General features: G+C 57.2%; 1 protein-coding gene across 2 annotated transcripts; it reads left to right on the forward strand.

Moving 5' to 3' along the window:
* Nucleotides 1–7,474: 7,474 nt before the first annotated feature.
* Nucleotides 7,475–11,993, forward strand: GBA (glucosylceramidase beta). Of its 2 annotated transcripts, XM_032317158.1 has the most exons (12): nt 7,475–7,805; nt 7,901–8,033; nt 8,362–8,449; nt 8,643–8,867; nt 8,972–9,118; nt 9,387–9,520; nt 9,735–9,907; nt 10,141–10,378; nt 10,694–10,918; nt 11,308–11,471; nt 11,644–11,760; nt 11,847–11,993. In XM_032317158.1, exons 2-12 carry the CDS (start codon nt 8,007–8,009, stop codon nt 11,950–11,952), a joined length of 1,644 nt encoding a protein of 547 aa, XP_032173049.1. In that variant the 5' UTR covers nt 7,475–7,805; nt 7,901–8,006; the 3' UTR covers nt 11,953–11,993. The 2 variants fall into 2 exon arrangements, with proteins under 2 accessions (XP_032173049.1, XP_032173050.1); XM_032317159.1 differs by lacking the exon at nt 7,475–7,805 and having other exon boundaries at nt 7,844–8,033; nt 8,676–8,867.
* Nucleotides 11,994–12,122: the final 129 nt, after the last annotated feature.

The following is a 12,122-nucleotide window of genomic DNA, read 5'->3' on the forward strand; positions in this document are numbered from 1 at the left end:
AGAAGTCTATGACAAACCCCAAAAGGACACCCATAGAAAGAAGTGGTAATGCCGCAAAGGAGAAGGCACAGCTGAAGAAGAGTGTGGAGTCATGAAAACAAGAGTGTGTTTCAAGAATGGGGGAGTAGTGTGTCCATTGAGGTGAAGAATCCATTAGATAACGACGGAACATTGCTCACTGGACTCAGCAACGCAGAGATCAATAGTGACCTTGGCAGGAGCAGTTCTGGAGCAGAAAGGGTCCAGAGATGGCTTGTGGGGTACAGGCAGTGTGAGATGTGGCAACTCGGTCCCTGCTCCCTTGTATTGTGGGTATTGCACTAAACCCTCGCAACAACGCTTGAGGCAAGAGTTTTTTGGAGATGAGGAAACCAAAGCTCTGAGACGTCAAGTCTCTTCCCAGTATCTCAGGTCTCGTGAGTAAAGGAGCACGGATTTAAGGCCTGAATAGCCCCGGGTCGTCGCTACAACACTCTTCCATCTTGTCTTGCTTTAAGCGGACGAGAGGAATGGTGGCAGCTGCGGGAGCGAGGGTGGACGGAGGGCTTTGGGGCCGAGGACTCCTGGGACCGTCCCCGGAGGCTGAGTTGCAATAAAGTACAGATTCCTCCATGAGTTTTCCATGGAACTTAATGGTTCACGGACATCCTTATCTTCTGGGAGCCTCATCCCAGCCTTGCACGGGAGGCTCGGAGCAGGACCGGACCTGCAGACAAGTTCATGGGTACTCGGTGTGTGAACCCGTCCTTCCCGTGGCCTCAACCGCATCTCTCTATTAGATGGTGCGGGCTGGTCAGTGTTCATTGAGCCCCCTCCTGCCCCCAGCCCTGGGCTCCTTTGCTTCAGCCCACACCCAGGACAGCACGAAACAGTGAGCTTCCGAGCCTGGAAGAGCCTTGAAGAAGCCTTGCTAACCTAACGCATTCATTCAGCCCGCAGCGAGGCCCACTGTGCACTTGCCTCTGATGGAAGAGCTTTGAGGTTTCAAAGAAATTGGCTCCGCAGCCTTGTACCAGCTTTCCAGGAGACTGGCGGCACAGGGCTGAGTACCGGGGAGGGGGGTGTGTGTTGGGGGGGTGCTGCCTGGCCTTTCGAGTGGGACAGCCCTGAACCGAGGCTCGACTCTGCCGCTTACGATGTTGGAGAGTGTCGCCTGTGCAGTTGTGGGGTGCGTGGCTGTGATGAGCGCTTAGGAAAGCCTGGCTGCCGTTCCCGAGAGAACTTAGAGGATAACCTGCAGGGTACAGGTACTTTCCCACTGCCCCGGGCCTCACCAGGAAGGCTCTGGGTGTCTCTGAAGAGTTGGTTAATCAGACTTTATTGCTGTCATCATGTTGCAGTATATACCCATGTCCAATCCTCGCATGGTCACCCCGAGCTCATCCACTGTGATATGTCAGTTATATCGCAGTGAGGCTGGGGGCAAAGGGGTTGTTTCATCACATGAACCCAAGGATGAAGCCACAGCCTAGTGACTGTGGAATGAGAAAAAGCCTGTCTTGGACCTGACAGTGCTGGTGACCTGGGGCTGGGAACGCGTCCCCCCTCTTGGGAGCTGGTCTGAGGCCTCCAGGGCAAGGAGCCTGTGGCTCGGTCCCTGCCATCTCCAGCGCCGGGGCCTGCATCCCGGACGTCCCCGGACGCCCTCTCTGGAACTTGAGGTACGTCCTTCAAAAGTGCGGTGCGAAGGCGGCCGAGGAGTGCGTGTCTGCGGCCCCCTCGCGCGCCCCCCGTCACGGGCGGGCCTCCGTCGCCCCCTAGGGGACGCTCCGAAAACTGCTGTCTCTCGTGGGGACCGCCCTCAGGAGGCCTTGTGCGGACGCGGAGGCGGGAGCCCAGAGGGCGGGCACCCCGGCCCGCGCCTCACTGTCCCGCGCGGCGAAAGTCCATCGCTCCTGCGACCTGGCTTTGGGATGTTCTGCTCAACGACATAGTCAAAATAAAAACCAGACATGGGACGCCTGGGTGGCTCAGTTGGTTGGACGACTGCCTTCGGCTCAGGTCATGATCCCGGAGTCCCGGGATCGAGTCCCGCATCGGGCTCCCAGCTCCATGGGGAGTCTGCTTCTCTCTCTGCCCTTCTCCTCGCTCATGCTCTCTCTCACTGTTTCTCTCTCAAATAAATAAATAAAATCTTTAAAAAAATAATAAATAAAAAAAATAAAAACCAGACGTAAGCCTTTAAATTCAGGCAGGACTGTATCATCTCATAATAAAAGGACGTTTTACATGAGGACTTTTGCGGGGAAGCTCCGTAATTTAGAAGATCATCATGGAGAAGGAAGCGCAGAGACAGTGCGTCAACCCGAAATTACTGGATCTGTGCTCTCCGCGGTTTACCGCGCCTCCAGCTGCGTACACACTGCTTGGGAAGAGTGGCGGTGTCCTGGGGGGTCCTGCAAAAGCACTGAGCCAGCTGGGATTCTCTTACGCGCTTCATTGAGGTGTAGTCTGCATACCACAAAAGTCCCTCTTCTTCTTCTTCTTTTTTTAACCCTAACCCTAACCCAGAACCCTGAGATCATGACCTGAGCTGAAGGCAGCGACTATAACCCACTGAGCCACCCAGGCACCCCCCCTTTTTAAAGATTTTATTCTTTTATTTTTATTTTTTTAAAGCCAATTCTTATTTTTAAATTTTTTAAAAAAGATTTTATTTATTTATTTGTCAGAGAGAGAGAGAGCACAAAGGGGGGGGAGTGGCTGAAGGAGAAGCTGGCTCCCTGCTGAGCAGCAGCCCTGTGAGGCTGGATTCCAGGACCCTGGGATCAGGACCCAGTCTGAAGGCAGCTGCCTTACAGACTGAGCCCCCCAGACGTCTGAATATTTTATTTTATTTTTTAAAAGATTTTATTTATTTATTTGACAGAGAGAGATCACAAGTAGTCGGAGAGGCAGGCAGAGAGAGAGGAGGAAGCAGGCTCACCGCTGAGCAGAGAGCTGGATGCGGGACTCGATCCAGGACCCTGAGATCATGACCTGAGCGGAAGGCAGCGGCTTAACCCACTGAGCCACCCAGGCGCCCCTGAAGATTTTATTTTTAAGTCGTCTCTGCACTCAACCTGGGGTCTGAACTTACAACCCCAACATCAAGAGTTGCACAGTCCCCTGACTGAGCTAGTCAGGGGCCCCTTAAACATTGTGATTTATCATATGTTTTATGTTTTTGTAGCACAGTGATAATTACATATTGTGAAAATGACATATATTACATGTAAATTATTTTTAAGAATTTAAATATATTAATTTTTAATATTTAAATTTTAATAAATTTGTTTTTAATATATTTAATATATGATATAATAAATATAAAATTTAATATTTAAAGAATTTAAAGGATTAAGATACAGCAGGCCGATAGAGAGGTAAAAGCAGGCCCCGCTGAGCATAGAGCCTGATGTGGGGCTCAATCCCAGGACCCCAAGAGGGTTAACCCACTGAGCCACCCAGGTGCCCCTATAAATTATTTGTTAACTTGTGCTCTGTTTTGCTTCTATTAAATCCCAATTTATTCCATTTGGTTTCTGCAAGATCTGACTACATTATGTCTTCTAGATGATGGGGCCTAAGCATTCACTTATTGAAAACATATTTTATAATAAAAATTTGTCCCCCCCCCCAATTTGTCCCATTATTCTTTCTTTTTATTCCAATTAAGGTAACTGTATTGATTCTTTTGAAGTATATGTGGAAGTAAGTCCTTAAAAAAAAAGATTTTATTTATTTGAGAAAGAGGTGGGGGGAGCTGCAGGCAGATGGAGAAGCAGAGGAGCCTAACATGGGACTCGATCCCAGGACCCTCAGATCAGGGCCCTAGCCAAAGGCAGGCTTCGAACTAACTGAGCTACCCAGGTGCCCTATAAGTGAGTTCTCTTATCTTTACATTCATTCCAGCTCAGGAAAGAAGGGCGTGTTAGGAAATATTTGCTGGGGGCAGGGGAGGGCTCAGGCTGCAGCTAAGCTGCCCCTCCCAACTGAGAGTCTGTCCTTCCTGCTGCTGGGGAATTCCCGAGGCGGGTTCACTCTGCAGCCTCAGGCCTTGTCCGATGGTTTTGGAGAAAAGGACCCGGAGATGCTTCCGTGCAGCTGGGACATCAGAAGCTGACTTGGGCTTCACCTTGTGATGACCTAAAGCAATGGCAACAGTTCCGACTTTTGAAAATAACCAGCACCTGGCACAGAGTGTGGCACAGCAGAGGCACTCAGGACATACGTGCTGTCTGTCATGGGATTCTGGACATGAATCCAGCTTCTACTACTGAGTGGCCACTGGACTTTGGGCAATTTTTTTTTTAAATTTTATTATTTATTTAACAGACAGATCACAAGCAGGCAGAGAGGCCGAGAGAGAGGAAGGGAAGCAGGCTCCCCGCTGAGCTGAGTGCCTGACGCGGGGCTGGATCCCAAGACCCTGGGATCATGACCTGAGCCAAAGGCGGAGGCTTTAACCCACTGAGCCACCCAGGCGCCCTTGGGCAATTTTTTTTTTAAAGATTCTATTTATTTATTTTAAAATATTTATTTATTTGACAGGCAGATCACAAGTAGGCAGAGACAGAGGCAGGTAGAGAGAGAGAAAGAGGAGGAAGCAGGCTCCCGGCTTAGCAGAGGGCTCGATGTGGGGCTTGATGCCAGGACCCTGAGATCACAACCTGAATGGAAGGCAAAGGCTTAACCCCGTGAGGCACGCAGGCGCCCCTACTTTGGGCAATTTAATGACCTTTCAGAGTCTTAAGTTCCTCGTCCTTAAAATGGGTGAAATGGGGGGTACCTGGGTGACTCAGTCCGTTAAGGGCCCGACTTGTGATTTTGGCTCAGGTGGTGATCTCGGGGTCATGGGATCAAGCCCCGCATCAGGATCTGGGCTCAGCAGGGAGCCTGTTTGAGGCGCCCACAACTCTCTCTCTCTCTGTCTCTAAAACAATTAGGTAAATAGAATCCAATCGATAAATAACGTAAGACGGGGGATGTTGTAGTATACGCCTTGTGAGAACCAAAGGAGACGGCGAACATGAAGTAGCACAGGGGGCGCCTGGGGGCTCAGTGGGTTGAGCATCTGCCTCCCGCTCAGTTCATGATCTCGGGGTCCTGGGATCGAGCCTCACGTCCAGCTCCCTGCTTAGCAGGGGTATGCTTCCCCCTCTCCGCGCCGCTCCCCCTGCTGGTACTCTCTGTCGAAAAGTTAAAAAAAAAATTATAAAAGATTTTATTTATTTGACAGAGAGAGATCACAAGTAGGCAGAGAAGCAGACAGAGAGGAGGAAGCAGGCTCCCTGCTGACCAGAGAGCCCGATGCGCGGATCGATCCCAAGGTGCCGGGATCATGACCTGAGCCGAAGGCAGAGGCTTTAACCCACTGAGCCATCCAGGCACCCCTCAAATAAGTAAAATCTTTTTAAAAATCCATAAAGTAGCACGGAATAAGTACTCCATAAATACGAACTCTTATTATAACCAATATTATTATTTATTTTTTATTCTTTTTTTTAATACTTCTTTTTTATTTTAAAGATTTTTATTTATTTATTGAGAGAGAGGTAGCGAGAGAGAGCATGAGCAAGGAGAAATCAGAGGGAGAAGCAGACTCCCCATGGAGCTGGGAGCCCGATGTGGGACTCGATCCCAGGACTCCGGGATCATGACCTGAGCCGAAGGCAGTCGTCCAACCAACTGAGCCACCCAGGCGTCCCTATTTATTTTTTATTCTTAAAGATTTTTTATTTTATTGTATAATCTCTCCACCGGGCTTGGGGCTCGAACCCACGACCCCGAGATCGAGACTCACAGGCTCCACTGCCTGGGCCGGGCGGGCGCCCCCTGCGGGAGAATTTTTACAAAGTGAAGGGTAAGAACCAGAGACAGGAAACCCGCAAACTCGGCGCGGAGGGACGCGGGGCAGGGCGAAGGCTCTGCGGCCGCGGGCGGGGCGGGGTGCGGGGTGCGGGGTGCGGGCAGCGAGGCTCGCGCAGGGCAGCGCTTCCTGGGCGAGCAGGAAGTCCGGGGCAGGCGTGACCCGCGGCCTCGGTCCCTTCCGCGCCGCCGCCCCCGCCTCCGCCCCCGCCTCCGCCCCCGCCGGCTCGGGCGTCCGCGCAGGTGGCTCGGCCCGGCCTTCGCGGGGCGACGCGGGCCTCAGCGGGGCGGGGCTTGGCGCTGGCGCGTGCGCGCGGGCGCTCTCCAGCCGGGGAGGCCGAGCGGCCCCTCCGCCCCGTAGCTGGGAGCGCGGCCCCGCGGGGAGGCGTGCAGAGGCGCGGCCCCTGTCGCGGGCCCTGCCCCCACCGCCGCGCCCCTGCCCCCCGCACCGGTCCGCGCGGCTTCTGAAGAGTCTCTAGAAACGCTCGCAGACTCCGCTCATCGTCGTCGGCCGGAGCCCATGCCCTCTCCGGCCTGCGAGCGGGACCGGGTCGCGCCGGGTCGCGCCGGGTCGCTGGGCTCCAGCCAGGGAGGGGGACCGAGAGGGCTATGGCCGGGCTCTCCGCACGCAGCCTCACTGCGTCTTTGGGGGGCGGCCCTGTTCCCAGGCAACACTGATGATGTGGGGGCACGACTGGAAAGCTCTCGGTCCAACGAGATCGTGACCGTCTCTCCCGAACCACTCTGGTCCGCGGAAAGCGAGGACGCCGGCCGGCCGCACAGACCACGCCGGCGGGCTTCCCACCTCGGGGGAGAGGGCGGGGCTCGGCCCATCCGGAGGGCAGTGGGTGTGGCCCAGCGCGCCTGAGACGGTGACCGAAGGTCGCACATCCAGTACTTGGCGGAGCTGGGCCTCAACCCAGCTTGCTCCCCCAGGCTGGCCTCGGTGCTCTGTGAACCTAGAAGAAAGGACTGACTGTGCCTGCAGTGTGTCTGGAAAGTCTTCCGTGAAATAATTCAAAAAGCCAAAAGACCCCACAAAGAAGCAGTTCCTGAGCAGCTCCTAGGCTCCAGGCGCTGTTTGGCTTACTGATCCCGGAGTGACCCTGGGCGTGGGGGGGGGGCGCTGCTCCGTCTCACAGAGGAGCGATTGGCTCCTCCGGCTGTATTGTAGGCACGGTGGTCCCTGGCCACCATCGTGGACAACCCCCTGCTCCCGTCCACCGAGGACACATCTGTGGACACTTTCCGGTTTCTGAACCTCACAACCGCCCTGTTCTGGCGGAAAGGAGATCCGTCATGACGGTCCTCATCTGATGACAAAACGTGTCCCAAGAGGCCTGATGCTGGTGACTCCCGCCCTCCAAGTGTGCATGCCCTCTGCCCAGGGCCCATCCTCCCTGCTCTTCCGCCCCTTCTCCTCCAGGAAGCCTTCCTGGGTCACTCCCACCGTGAGCACCTGTTAGCCCCTGTTGATCTGTAAGCGTCTGCGTAGGCCTCTGACTCCCCCGTCTCTCCAGCCTCCGGAGGGCAAACTGTACCTTAGCTGTCTCCCAGCATCTTGGGGCTGAACCTGCTTTTATCAGTATTGCCTTTATTGGTATTACTTTACTTTTATCTTTAATTTTTTTTTCTTTTTTTCTAAGTAAGCTTGTCCAACACGGGACTTGAACTCACAACCTCGAGATGGAGAGGCACACGCCCTGCCCGCCGAGCCGGCCAGGAGCCCCACCTTTGTTAGGTATTCCTTTTATTTCCTTAAGGATTTTTAAAAATTTTATTTCTCAAGGAAGCAGTTGCCTGCTGTGGCTCCCGTCCTCTGGGCTTCGGGTGCGTGACACCACCGTGCACTCTCTGGTCCGGATTCCTCCTGAGGTTGTCATCCGCACGTGGCTCCCGCAGTTTCGCAGTGAATAATCGCGGACAGCTGGGAGGAAGCGAGCCGCCCTTCACAAGTATGGTTGCAGTTGCCTCACTTCCTGTGTCACGTGATGCGCCCATAGTTGTCACATGACCCACTTGCTCCGTTCTGCCGGACTTAAACCTGCAGGACGAATTCGGGGTCTGTGGCTGCGGCTGGGACCTGCCTCCCTGTTCTCATCTAGTGGATCCTCCATCCTTCTGAGGCTGGAACCCCACAGCCCCCTCACCTGCTGATGGAGCTTTCAAGTCCTCCCAGAGGAGTGAGTGGGCCCGAGCTCCCCATCGGTCTTGTCACGCCACTTCTGGAGTCCTGGCCGTCCGGACCCTGGAATTCAGGGAACGATGGTCTCCTCCAGCCCAGGCCATCATGGCTCTTCGATGGAGGGGCAGAGGGGCAGAGGGAGGGAAGGGGGTGGTGGGAGGAGAGGCGGTGGGAAGAGGGAAGAGAAGGGTCCTGGTTGGGGCGGGCGGCAGCCAGGTGTCTGTCGGAGGACGGTGGGAGCCTAGGCCATGGGCTTCCAGCCCACAGGAGAGAGCCGGGGCGTGGAGAGGGGCTTGCCTCGCAGCCGCTCCTCGTTCTGTTCTCAGGAATGTTCCCGGCCTCTGGACAGGGCGGGTTTCAGGGCTGCCAGCCTCACGGGACTGCTGCTCCTTCAGGTGATATCATGGGCATCAGGTGAGCGAGTCACGGAGACCGGAGGCAGCCCCCTGGCTTCTCCGGCCTGGTGGTCCTTGGTCGCCTTCTGGCATACCAGAACACCAGGAGGTGTTGAATAAACCCTTCGGAGGGACTGAGACCAAGCGCGGGTGGGGGTACAGCGAGAGGACTTTTGAAACCAGCGTGTCCCTTCTCTGTCTTCGTCCTGCAGACCTGGCCTCCGCTTGTGCTCCCTCCCCGCCACGTGCCCGGCCCTGCATCCCTAAGAGCTTCGGCTACAGCTCGGTGGTGTGTGTCTGCAACGCCACGTACTGTGACTCTCTTGACCCCCTGACCCTGCCGGCCCCGGGCACCTTCAGCCGCTACGAGAGCACGCGCAGCGGACGCCGGATGGAGCAGAGTCTGGGGACCATCCGGGCCAACCGCACGGGCACAGGTGACCAGGACAGGCTGGGGTCCTCCCAGAGCTGTCATGCTAGTGACTGCCATGACCTTCGTCCCTGGGCACTGAGACCCTTCATTCCCTGTGCATGTTCTCAGGGCTCCTGCTGACCCTGCAGCCAGACCAGAAGTTCCAGAAAGTGAAGGGGTTTGGAGGGGCCATGACAGACGCCGCTGCCCTCAACATCCTCGCCCTGTCCCCCCCTGCCCGGGACTTGCTACTCAAATCTTATTTCTCTGAAGAAGGTGAGAAGGAGGGGGACGAGATGAGGGTGTGGTGGACCCTTCGACCTTTCCATTGACCATGACTTCCACCCATCCCACATTTGGGTCCTCTCAGTGCCCCGTGGAGTAAGTGTCCGACCTGCCTGTCCTGGAGTGTTTAGGGTTGCCGAGGCTCAGAAGCCCGGGCTCTCCGGGCCTGCCTCGGACGTCAGTGAGGGCTGAGGGTGGGCCAGGTCACACACTCTCCTGCCGACCTGGACCCTCCTGTCTTGGCCTTGTCCTTGTGTAGGCATCGAGTACAACATCATCAGGGTCCCCATGGCCAGCTGTGACTTCTCCGTCCGCACCTACACATACGATGACACCCCTGATGACTTCCAGTTACGAGACTTCAGCCTCCCCGAGGAGGACGTCAAGCTCAAGGTGGGCTCCCGGCCCTGGTGGAGTCAATGCTTGCCGGCTGCGGAGCCGCAGGCCAGAGCAGGGCACGGAGACACACGGAGCCTGGCCCCTGCTGTGCTGTGTCCTGGGGTGGGGGGGCAGGGCGGGGGCCCATGGCAAGGCCTGACGCACTGGTCGGGCCAGTCTGTCCATATTCCAGCTCTCACGGTCTCTCTCTCACCTCCACTGTCTCCAGATACCCCTGATTCACCAAGCTCTGGCGCTGGCCCGGCGCCCCGTGTCACTGTTCGCCAGTCCCTGGACGTCACCCACGTGGCTGAAGACCAATGGGGCTGTGAATGGGAAGGGGTCACTCAAGGGTCAGCCTGGGGATATCTACCACCAGACCTGGGCCAGATACTTTGTGAAGTAAGGAAGCCGCAAGGCCACAGGGTCTGGACCAGCTCCTCTTGGACAGCCTCGTCTCTGCCCCACTCCTGGTCCTGGGTCAGCCCCAGCTCAGACTGCTCAGATCACCTTTCTACTTCCTGGGCCTTTCAGGCTTGGCCTGTCAGTTTCCCGCGTCCTGATGGGCCTCCTGATCCCCCAGGGTCTTGGTCCTCTTTCTTGGCCAGGCTCATTCGCACCCTTTGCCCTGCCAGGTTCCTGGATGTCTATGCAGAGCACAAGCTACGCTTCTGGGCAGTGACCGCAGAAAACGAGCCCTCGGCAGGGCTGCTCAGCGGGTACCCCTTCCAGTGCCTGGGCTTCACGCCCGAACACCAGCGAGACTTCATCGCCCGGGACCTGGGTCCCGCCCTCGCCAACAGTACGCACCGCGACACCCGTCTGCTCATCCTGGATGACCAGCGCTTGCTGCTGCCCCACTGGGCCCAGGTGGTAAGGCCCAGTGCCCCCCGTGGTGTCCCGATGGTCCCCAAATCTAGCATCCCGGTGGCTGGCGCCCAGAGTGTCTTCCTTGTTGCAGCTCTTGATTCCTAGAATTCCCTGGGCTGGAGCCAGGCACCCTAGAGGCTCCCCTGGGGCACTGACCCCTCGGATCCCAGGGCCCCAGGGTTGTCACCTGGAGCCCCTCTAGTTGCCTGCATCCCACTGCCCATTTCTCAGGTCCCCGGTGCTGCTTCCAGAGCCCTCCATGCAGGGCCCAGATTCAGTGGCCGCTCTCCCCAGGAGTCTTTGCCCTTCCTGGCACAGGTGCTGGCGGACCCAGAGGCGGCTAAGTACGTGCACGGTGTGGCCGTGCACTGGTACCTGGACTTCCTGGCCCCAGCCAAGGCCACCCTGGGGGAGACACACCGCCTGTTCCCCGACATCATGCTCTTTGCCTCGGAGGCCTGTGTGGGCTCCAAGTTCTGGGAGCAGAGTGTGCGCCTGGGCTCCTGGGACCGGGGAGTACAGTACAGTCACAGCATCATCACGGTGAGCCCCCAGGAACCTGCCGGGCACACCACCGCAGGCCCTCTTGGTCGCATGGAGGAATGGCCTCTGAGCCAACCATCCCCCGCCGGCTTGCTCATTGGGGCAGATTTGGGGATCTCCTGATTCCCTGTCGTGCCTTCCCTCCCAGATGGGCACACCCCATTACCCCCTCCTCCTCACACCCGGGTCTCGGGTGGTCCCATCTGCCTCAGTTTCTCAGCTTTTCATCCCATGCCCCATCCGCAGCACCCCACTCTCCAGAGCTGTAAGGGTGCAGAGTGCTCCTCCTTGGCCTGGGACACCCCCGTCTGTCTTCCTTATGTGACCCTTCAGGACATGGTCTGGGGACCCTGTGTGGAGCCTTTGTTTCTGCCCTGCTCCCACCCCAGAACCTCCTGTACCACGTGGCCGGCTGGACCGACTGGAACCTCGCCCTGAACCCAGAAGGGGGGCCCAACTGGGTGCGCAACTTTGTGGACAGTCCCATCATCGTCGACATCGCCAAGGACACGTTTTACAAACAGCCCATGTTCTATCATCTCGGCCACTTTAGGTGAGTGGAGGGCGGCCCCATGTTCCCCGCCACCACCCCAGGCAGGAAGGGAGCAGGGTAGGAAGTGAGCGTGCAGCTTCAGCCCTGGCTCTGGGGGTGTCCGGGGGTGGGGGGGGGACACTTCTCAGCAAGGGGGAGTGGCCCCACCTGACCACGCCTGCTCCCACCTCAGCAAGTTCATCCCCGAGGGCTCCCAGAGAGTGGGGCTGCTAGCCAGCCAGAAGAACAGCCTGGACGCAGTGGCACTGACCCGTCCCGATGGCTCGGCAGTTGTGGTGGTGCTGAACCGGTGAGAGCAGCGGGGCCGGGGGGCGGGGGGCCAGACGGTGGCCTTGGCAGGCTGAACACTCAGCTTCTCTGCCCTTCCTTTGCCAGCTCCCCGAAGGACGTGCCTCTTACCATCGAGGACCCTGGCGTGGGCTTCGTGGAGACGCTGTCCCCAGGCCACTCCATCCACACCTACCTGTGGAGCCGCCCGTGATGGGGCCTGGGTGTGGGCATTAAAGGGGTACAGCCAGCTCACACACTGTCCGTGGCTGAGAGCACCTAGGCAGGCTGGGCTGAGCATAGGTGACGTAAGCCCGGACCAGTGGTTTGGGTGACTCATTCTCCCCCTGGCTGACGCCTGGGGGGCCCCCTCGGGGAGGACAG

Source organism: Mustela erminea, chromosome 17 (assembly GCF_009829155.1).
Source record: "Mustela erminea isolate mMusErm1 chromosome 17, mMusErm1.Pri, whole genome shotgun sequence".
NCBI lineage: Eukaryota > Metazoa > Chordata > Mammalia > Carnivora > Mustelidae > Mustela > Mustela erminea.

Bases quoted from the DNA above. Each gene is read 5' to 3' on its own strand.
- GBA (XM_032317158.1), top strand. From the start codon at position 8,007: ATGGAGCTTTCAAGTCCTCCCAGAGGA. The intron at 9,521-9,734 runs GTGGGCTCCCGG...CACTGTCTCCAG, and splicing joins AGGAGGACGTCAAGCTCAAG to ATACCCCTGATTCACCAAGC. The intron at 11,472-11,643 runs GTGAGTGGAGGG...CTCCCACCTCAG, and splicing joins TATCATCTCGGCCACTTTAG to CAAGTTCATCCCCGAGGGCT.